At 40.1% G+C, this 9,592-nt stretch overlaps 1 protein-coding gene across 2 annotated transcripts; it reads right to left on the reverse strand.

Moving 5' to 3' along the window:
• Nucleotides 1–555: 555 nt before the first annotated feature.
• cops4 (COP9 constitutive photomorphogenic homolog subunit 4 (Arabidopsis)) lies at nt 556–8,427 on the reverse strand. Of its 2 annotated transcripts, XR_013963482.1 has the most exons (11): nt 8,300–8,427; nt 7,522–7,601; nt 6,236–6,387; nt 4,999–5,102; nt 4,601–4,754; nt 3,498–3,648; nt 2,903–3,073; nt 2,391–2,506; nt 1,564–1,648; nt 1,188–1,417; nt 556–1,105 (listed from the first exon to the last, which is right to left on the reverse strand). XR_013963482.1 is itself a non-coding variant. In XM_080756602.1 (10 exons), the coding sequence occupies exons 1-10, from the start codon at nt 8,371–8,373 to the stop codon at nt 1,281–1,283; spliced, it is 1,224 nt and encodes a 407-aa protein (XP_080612728.1). In that variant the 5' UTR covers nt 8,374–8,427; the 3' UTR covers nt 556–1,280. The 2 variants fall into 2 exon arrangements, 1 of the variants encoding a protein (XP_080612728.1); XM_080756602.1 differs by having other exon boundaries at nt 556–1,417.
• Nucleotides 8,428–9,592: the final 1,165 nt, after the last annotated feature.

The following is a 9,592-nucleotide window of genomic DNA, read 5'->3' on the forward strand; positions in this document are numbered from 1 at the left end:
CACAATCATTAATGTATGTGACCACTTACAGATGGGTATGGGCTGCAAATGCCGTTTTAGAAAAGGTTGAGAACCACTGACTTACAAGTTACAATATATTATTGCTGTTTTTTTTTTCTTCCATAAATGAATAATTAACATAATGAAATAAATGTAAACATGCAACATGGGGTCCCGCCCATTCATTAGATTTATTCATTTATTATTTAATTTATTTATTTATTTACTCTTTTAAATAACATTGCATGTAGTCTAGTGGTTTAGTCATCTTAAACATTTAGGTTTTAGTCTAGTTTACTCGACTAATACTACAGTTGATTTAGACAAAAATTTATATATTTTGACTTCATATAATTGTATTGTTTCTGTGATGAATAAAATAAAATAAAATTGATTAAAAAAAAGTTAGTCACTGATAATTAATCATGGTTTATAAATACTTATAACTATAAGCCATAAGCTGACTGAACTAAGAATTTCATCCACCTTACTTTAAATGTGAAAATTTTTATAAACCACTGAACATTCAGAAATATCAAAATGAGGACAAACGAGTTGAATTCAAATTCACATTTAATTAATCTCTTTGTACAGTGGAAGATGATATCGGGTCTATCGAGCCACTTTAGGACAGAATGTAACATTAACGGCTATTGTATTATGTGGAGAAGATTTGTACTTCTAGCACCGTCGAGCTTAGTTCGACCACTCAAAACCATACCACTCAAATAAGTGTTTCGTTTTACAGTTTTGGCAAAAAGAATACAAAAACAGTTCCCTGTAAGATGTTTTAGTGAATATTCCCCTATGCTTCCATTATATGCCTGATGTCCTCAAGTGGCGAGTATATTTCAGTGTCACATGCTGAAAATAGCTGATCTACAGCCGAGCTTGTAGATTTCAACACACCACTGTGTTGTCTGATGATGATATAACTCTAAATAGGTGAGATATCTTCAATTGTTGCCTGTCGATTATTAGACCAGTGGTTCCCAAACCGGGGGTCCTCAAATTATTTGGGAGGGTCCCCAGAGTATCAGCTTCATGTACAACATTGTTTTCTCAGGTGGTGGGATTCCAAATGGACCCTTACAGGTCTGTAACTCTGAGAGTCTACAAATCAAACCAAATGGACCCTCATGGGTTCATTTGGTTTCATTTGAAGACTCTCAGAGTTATGCGGCAACCTGAAACTGAAAGGGTTGAGAACCACTGGTTTTGGGGAGCGTTTGGTTACCGTTAACTGGGTCATTTGGTTTAGGGGAGCTTTTAGTTGACGTTCAGTGGGTCATTTGCGTTTCCATGGCCTGTGTATTGGCCCATTCCGGAGCAGCTGCTCGGATCTTTTCTAGGAGGTTGTTGACTTGGAAACAAAGCGATTGGATCTGTTTGTCCCAGGTGGGAAGTGGCTCACGGGCTGAAAAAAAAAGACACAAAAACAACGAAGTGGGTCGGCGATTCAATGTACATTGAACCAACAAACTAACCCACTAGGGCTTCAGCTATGCCAGGTTTTCTATGTTCTAGCAAAAGTTAAAATAAGTAAAAGTCACTGTCACTTACTCTCAAAGTGGACAATACTATCTATCTGGTCAATGAAGCCATTCATGCGACCCTCCGTTATCATCTGGGAGGCGATTTTTTCAGCCTGAGAATAAAGCACAAAATCAAATAATGTTAGAAGAAATAGTATTAATTACAATGCCCGTACAGTAAATCATAACAATCTCATGGACTTTGCTTTAATGCCACCCCCAGAAATGTCAAATTAATGATACAATTACCGGTAATTCTAAAACTCTCAGGCATTGTAACCTTAGTGAAGGACTAGTCACTAGTGTGATATGCTCACTTCTCTTGGTATGCGTAAAAATCCTTGCAAGCAGCGTTCTGTATCAGTTGCAGTCTTTATATTTTGCTTGTCGATACCCAAATATTTTGCTTGCCGATACCCGACTCTGCATGTTGGCTTACTGGAAACACTACACAAGTGGGTCCCAAACTGCCCCGTATGGGTGTGTAACTGTGAGTGTACATTTGTACTCTCTCAGACTTGGGGTCCATGAAATTAAAACGTTTGAGAACCATTGTACACTAAATGGAACAGAGCCTTAATTACTGGTAGTATCATTACTAACACCTGTGAAGGAAGTAGGGAAGGGGTCCGGAAGTAGAAAGATTTATTCTGTGTGCATAGGGAGAGAGCTTTCGCCCAGATGGGCGTGGTTATATGCCTAAACCTAACCTTAATTTTAACCATAATCTCACAGAAACTAAAGCCCTTAAACCAAAAACCCAACACAACAGAATAATAACCTCAAAACCACGCCCACCTGGGCAAAAGCTCTGCGAAAAAGGCAGGCCCGTGTGCATAGAGCATATTGTCTCACTTTTGCCGGAGGAATTTCCAACAAGGCCCCAAGCTCTTCAAAAGTGATGTTGTTGTACAGTTTACTGGCAGACAGCAGGTTGTGTTCTATGACCGCTCTGTCCAGGATGCTGGAACCTGGAAGAGAGAGAGCACAGATAGAAAGATTTAGGAGAAGAGAAATTTAATTAAATCCCTATATTCCATACTGGCCTTGTATCTACGCATCCTTAAACCTTGTTTAAAAGAGGTCACGCACCCATTTTAAATATCCCCTTTTTCGCTTACATTTTAAAAACATGATTTCCAAAATATTTCCCCAAAACAAATATTTTTTAATATTAAAGTTCGGGTCAGAACTTTAGAGAGACACCAAATGTCTTTTAGGTCTTGATAGAATAGAATAGAATGATAAGAATTGTGAAGCCCTGCTGTGTGCCAGATGTTCTCGACCTCATCACCTGCCATGGTGGCCTTCCAATGCGTCATTAAGGTTTGTGAAGCCCTGCTGTGTGCCAGTACTCTCGACCTTACCATCTGCCATGGTGGCCTTCTGATGCGGCATGAGCATGGCAGCAAACTCCTGCAGCTGGTTGCCCCTGATGATGCGATCCAGGTACATCTTCTCCAAGATGCCATAGGCGGCCAGCTGCTGACAGCGCTCGTCCTTGAACAGAGTGGCCAGCATACGGGAGCGCTGCTGGCCTGCAGGGCAGAGAGAGGAAGGCATTGATCAAAATAACAATTATAACATTCTTTAATTGTGTAGACATCTTATACAGATATTTAACAATTATTTAACTCTTGAGAGCGTAAAGTGAAACCAAATGTACACTCTCAAGAGGTATAGATCTAACAAGGGTCCATTTGATTTGGTTACCAACCCTCGGAATCATTTAGCTGGGGAGCAACTGCTGGAACTCATACCAAATCAATCTCTCTTTGACATTGTATGAGTTGAATACATAGGACCCGAATTGAAACAAGACCGGAAGGACTTTTTTTGGTGTTATCCTTTTAGACCAAGTGTTTGACTGTACTGTACTCATCAGTCAGTCAAAACAGTAATGTTCATAGATTCAGTGGGGTTTACACACAGAGGCCAGTATGGTGCAGTTCAGTGGTTTACCTGCAGAGGCCAGTATGGTGCAGTTCAGTGCATGCTTCAGGGCTTCTAGACGCTCAGTCTCGTGGACAATGGATTTGTAGGACAGCTCGTTGTACCTTTGTGCAGCTTCAATAAACTTCCTCCTGAAGTCTAGGACTCTGGCATAGCAAACCTGGGCATAAACACAGCATGTAAGTCTACACGTCACACGTCGTTGCAGTTTTGTAAATCAAATCTATATTTGAATACATAATCAGGGTTTCTGCAGGTTTCAACAAGTTAAATTGTTATGGCCCTTTGTAAGGCCATTATGAATACAACAGGCTCTGCGCATAACTGTTAAGTCTCAGGTTTCCAGAAGATGCCGGCATACCCGTTTCGGTTCGGTTGCTCGGGAGCACATTTGAACTGGAAACAGATGAGAAGGTAGTCCCATGCGTTTCTGGTTCAAATCTGCAGCAGATTTGAACCAGAAACGCATGGGACTACCTTGCGTTTCTAGGTGTGTTCTCTCCTCCGCATCATCAGTGCCCATGACGCGGGCGAAAGTGTTGGCGAAAGGGCCTTTCTGTGTGGAGTTTGCATGTTCTCCCGGTGTCCCCTAGGGTAGGTACCCTCACAAAAAACATGTAGTAATCCTGGTCTCTAAACTACCTCCCGCTGGTCAGCTGGGGCGCCTAATGGAGGGGAAAGGAACTGGTCGGAATAACGTGTTCCTTCCACGTGCTACGTCCGGCCAGGGAAACTCCCCCTGGCAGGTGAAAAGAAGCAGCTTGGACTACTCATGCATAGAAGGAAGCATGAGCAGGGACAGATTAATGTGTTCAGTACGGGTTTTTTACTGTCCCTAGCAGCTTAACGGTAAGGCTGACTGAATAGATGTGGGTTTTTTTTTTATGTTAAAAAGTAGCAGATGTAGAACCTTAACAGTGTGGCACAAGAGGACATTTGGTTCCATTTGCACACTCTCAGAGTTGGGATTTTACGGTGTAGATTGGGGTCCCCAGAGGCAGAATATGGTAACAAATGGGGGTCCGTGACCTAATAATGGATATCAAACTGGACTTCTGTGACATTAAAGGGTCTGAGCAGCACTGCTATAAAGACAGCAGGTTGAATATTACCTTATAGTGTATCTGCAGCTGTTCATTAGATGACTCATTCTGAAGCAAGGAGGCTCTGTTGATGTAAGCTTCCGCCTGAACGGGATCGTCATCCTCCAAGTAGAGACGAGCAATTTTCAGGTACGTGTCCAACTTATAGTCTACATTGTACTGCCTGAGAAAAAGACAGGTGCATGGAATAAAGCAAAAATAATATCTCATGACTGAACCGCTTTGTCCCAAACTGTGATCGGTTTCCTTAAAGAAAATGAACACAGTAGCTTATGTAAGATTAGATGACAATGTTTCTTTTTTACGCCCTCCGAAATTCACTCAGATATTCGTCCGGGGGAAGAAAACGCACCAGTGTAGAAACACCTTTATAGATGTGAGATCCAGTAAGTGAACTGGTAACTTACTTTTGTCCCGTTTCCAGGGGAATGCCGACCAGAACCTGAGCAGCATTTCTCCAGTCCCCCTCCTTTTCATAAATGGTTGCCAAGTGCTGCCGGATGGAGGCAACCTGAAAAACACATTGCCATTTACAATTAAGGCATTTAGCAGATGCAGAGCGATTTACAGTAAGCAAGGACAACACAAGGTAATACGTACATCAAATGGATAGAAATAGTCATCTAGGATCATAAGTAAACCAAGAACACATCAGTTTAACAGTTGCCCTGTGACAAAGAAAATCAATAATCTGTACAACAACACTATAGGATGCCAATAATGACCTGGCATCTGTAATTTTATCCTTTGCATACGCCAGGAAAGTCGAGGCTAGGGCAAGTGCTACGGCAAGGTGGAGTCTGAAGACTACAGCGGAAGATTGGGAGTGAGTCTGCAGTTCTACAGTAAGGTTGTTAAAGTTACCATTTCATGAATAGATTGAACACTTTATAATTAAGAGCAAAATGTAAATAAATTAACTGGTTACACCACACTAATATCTGTGATGCAACCACTCCAAGGAACAGCAATGTCCGTGTTCACCTATGTGTCCGCCTATGTGACGTTAATGAGCACCAGTATGAGCATTAGTACCAGTAGGGGCGCTGTAGTGCCAGAAACAGAGAGAGAGATAGTGCTGCACTGTTGGCTGCTAATGAGAGAGAGAGAGAGAGAGAAGGGGGAGAGGGGAGTTGCACCACTCAGTTCACACGGTTGTTAAGGTGACGGGGGCAATGCTAATTCCTGATTTTCTTCTGAATTCTAGTCCAGTTGTTCCCTAAGCAAACGTTTTAGTTTGAGACCCAAAAATGATATTTGATTAGCCTGGGTTCCAAAACTTCCAGCCTGCTTCGCTGCGTTCCGTGAATTTGTTTTGTTACTCGCTACTCAGTCTGGACATGGTTCCATCTCCCTGGTAGGAGGGACAGGTGAAATCGGTTGGGGAAAAAACACGACATAGTGGACTACTGAATCAAATTCATGTTTACTTTTTACCATAGGTTTTACTCTAGAGTCTCGAGTGAGAAAAGCATGGATAGAGTGGCGCTCGCTGATGACTTATCAGCAACGTGGCTACATAACAGGTGACGTTATGAAAAGCGAGTCTGCTGTCTGCTGGCCAGACTGAGTAGCGAGTGACAAAGTACTCCACAGAATAAATGCCAAGGAGAAGATCACTGAGAGAGCTGCAGCTCTACTTACTTGCTCCTCAAAAGAGATCACCCTGGGCTGAATCTTTTCCAAGGTGAAGTGGTACACAGCCTTGGCTGTAACGTCCGGCAAGGTGGGGAGGTGAGTGCAGAAATCAGTGAGCAGTTGTCTAGAAATGACAAGACTGACATTTTCATTGACCACTGTAAGAGAGAACAGATTAAATATCACAGATTAGGGATGTCACGCACGATTACAAATTTAGGTTGACGATTCATTGTCACACAATTGAAATTAAAAGGATCCCTGGAAAGACAAATATGTCTTAAAACATTATACTTGCCCTCTACAACTAAAAAAAGGTTTGAGAGCAAGAGTGTCTGTCCTGTTGTCTTTGTTTGTCACTGTTTAACCGTTTAGTTATTTCTTGTTTATCACATGTATATACCTTTTTTATTATGTATTGTATTTGGAACATTTACACTACCTGTCACTATTATTTTATTTTATACAACTTAATTACTCATTATCTGTCAATGATATTCTGAAGTTATGTCATATACAAAATGCCTAATAAAAACAGTATTAAAAATAAAAAACACTTGATATTGTATTTTTTCATAAATAGATAATCTTTCACTCAATAGGAGCTGCTCCTGTCGCAAGTTGATGATGTCATATGTCCATGTGTCCAATACTTTTTATTAGCATGTGCATTTCATAGGGCTGGACCACACAGACATATGACATCAACTTGCGACAGGAGCAGTTCCTATTGAGTGAAAGATTCTCCATTTATGATAAAAAAATATTTAAAGTGTTTTTAATTTTAGTTATAGAGGGCAAGTATGTTTTGTGGCATTGAACATTGGAACATGTTCAGTTCAGTTCAGTTCGGTTTATTTTCGGAAGGAGGACATCATTCATACATTGCACACAGATTCCAACATTTTTCATTTACATTTTCATTTTTTTCTTTTCTTTTTATATGTTTTTTTACTGTCCATAGGTCCTGTCCGTTCCGAAAAACTACATTCCTGTTGCCTGGTAATTAAAAAAAGGGCAGATATGACAAAAATAACTGAAATATAAAAATGACTGACATTTTATACTGAAGCGGAAATAGCTGATCTACAAGCTTACAACGCGGCACAGTGTAACGTAGGTTTGTAGTATGAAACATTTTCAACATGGAAACGATTATGACAAAATAATTGCGATTATCTCAAATAATTGCTATTAGACGATTATGTGATAATTGTGAAAGGCTAAACAATAAGTGGTTAATTCAAAATAAAGTATTAAATGCAAAGTGACGTGAAGCCGACATCACATACTTGCTTCAACAAATGCCTTTAATGATTCCAGTTGATCTGCATCTGTGAATTGAATGGCCTTCTCCAAGATTTGTCGGTACCTGAAACAGAATTTAATAGATATCCAATATTTAAGCCGGATTTAAGCTATGCTCTGTCATAAGATGTTGACATGGGAGTGATCTATATGGCCATGTACATTACATGTATGCAATAAAACTGGCTAATTCTATAATAAATACAGACACCAAGTAACCAAGCTGCTTTCCACACCACATATTGCCCTTGGCTTCTATGGCCTTATATTTATTTATTATACCTTTATATTTATTATTGTTGTGCACGCCATCTTTGATTGATTGATATTTGTATTCACAGTATACAGAATGGGTACATTTCAAACGAAAACACAAGTCAATACAAAAACTTTACTATTGATTGAAGTAATTATTAACAGATTGGAGAATTACAGTACATTTCAAGCACAACTCAATACAAAACTGTTAACTGTGGACAAAACCATAAGCATTACACTTGTTTACAATAGGGTCCACCATGTTCAATTCATCATAACATTTAGATTATTGCTTTGTTACCGTGTTATTGCAGCTACAACTGTTGAGGAACCCAAATCAAAGATTTATACATTACTATTGGCAGCCAGGGGAGAGCTAATTGCAATGCTAATAGCTAGCTAACGCGTTATCTCGTTTAGATATTCTCTCAGTAAATAGCCCCAAGTGTGTATAATATCACAAACCGTAAACATTTGAATGTTTTTTGTTACGTGAATACGTACTTTGCGGCTAGATCTTTGTGAGATCCAGTGGAGTTCATCAACCCAGCCAGCTCCTGTCGCACATCAGTCGCCATTTTGACCGTTGAGTATCAACAACTTCTTCTTCTTGTTCCTTTGTGTATTTCCGGCAGATTTAACCGGTTCTCCCTTGTGGCCAAAACTGTTATGTCAACGATTATGCCATAAATAAATAAAAAAATATATAGATCATCAGAGTTGGGGTCCGTTACTCATAAAAGTAAGGCACTACATATTACATATTACTTTTGAAAAAAGTAATGCCTTACATTACTTTATTACTCCCTGGAGAAAGTAACTAGTTACATTACTCGTTACATTACTTTTGCGTTACTCCATAAAATCGCCTGAGATGCATTGTCAAATAATTTGCACTGAACTGCCACACAACAATATAATATTTAGTTTGGGGTCTGTGAGGCCAAATCTCATCAAATGGTGGTCCATGGCTAAAATGCAGAATACATACTGGACCTTGATATGAAAATGGTTGAAAACCACTGTACCACGTGGTTCTAGGCAAATATTAACTTTCCCAACAATATATATTCAAATAAAATAATGAGACTGAGATAAATCAGTAGACTATAATTATGTTCACAGTGCTTTAGGATCCCTGTCTTTATGATGTGGAGTCCCCTGCTCCATTGCTCATTAAATGTAGTTTTTCATTTCGGCATATTTGGTTTATTTATCTCTACATTAACTAACTAGTGATTGTGAAAGCACACGTTCTACAACAAACAAACAGACCCTCCCATTGGCCGTGTTGCCAGGTTTTAGAAGAGAAACAAGCAGCCATGTCTATGAAAACAGCCCAAAAGAAGCCTGACTGGGCTATCATAAAACAAGCCCAAAGTCGCTTGTAATAAGTGGACATGGCAACACCCCAACGCCTGCTCTCTCTCTGTGACAGTGGGGAGACTGGGAGCTTTCTGTGCAGCGGAAAAGTGCTACGGAGATTTTAATACAGAGACGACTTAAATGACAGTTATGACACAAGCACTGTAGGCTATATCACAAAAAAACGGACAATGATGTGTCCGGCCAGAGGTTGAGTTGGGAGGAGGAAAGGTGGGTCTAAAACCGGACGTCTGGCCACCCTACGAGTCCACGACAGTAACGAAAAATGCTGTGCTGCTGATGATCTGACACCGGTTTGACATGTTCTAGTCCGTACTGCGTACTGCGTTGCCAGCGCACCATATAGTGTTCATGTTCAACTCATCTCCGTTGTGTGCATTATTCTCTAAAGCAACACTGCTGAAAGCAGCC

This window comes from Protomyctophum bolini, assembly GCF_963924005.1.
Source record: "Protomyctophum bolini genome assembly, chromosome: 22".
In the NCBI taxonomy this organism is placed as follows: domain Eukaryota; kingdom Metazoa; phylum Chordata; class Actinopteri; order Myctophiformes; family Myctophidae; genus Protomyctophum; species Protomyctophum bolini.

Excerpts from the sequence above, each read along its gene's own strand:
- cops4 (XM_080756602.1), bottom strand. The coding sequence starts at position 8,373 with ATGGCGACTGATGTGCGACAGGAGCTGGCTGGGTTGATGAACTCCACT. Across the intron at positions 4,755-4,998 it reads CCCCTGGAAACGGGACAAAA|GCAGTACAATGTAGACTATA; the intron begins GTAAGTTACCAG and ends TCTTTTTCTCAG. Across the intron at positions 1,418-1,563 it reads TAGTATTGTCCACTTTGAGA|CCCGTGAGCCACTTCCCACC; the intron begins GTAAGTGACAGT and ends TTTTTTTTTCAG.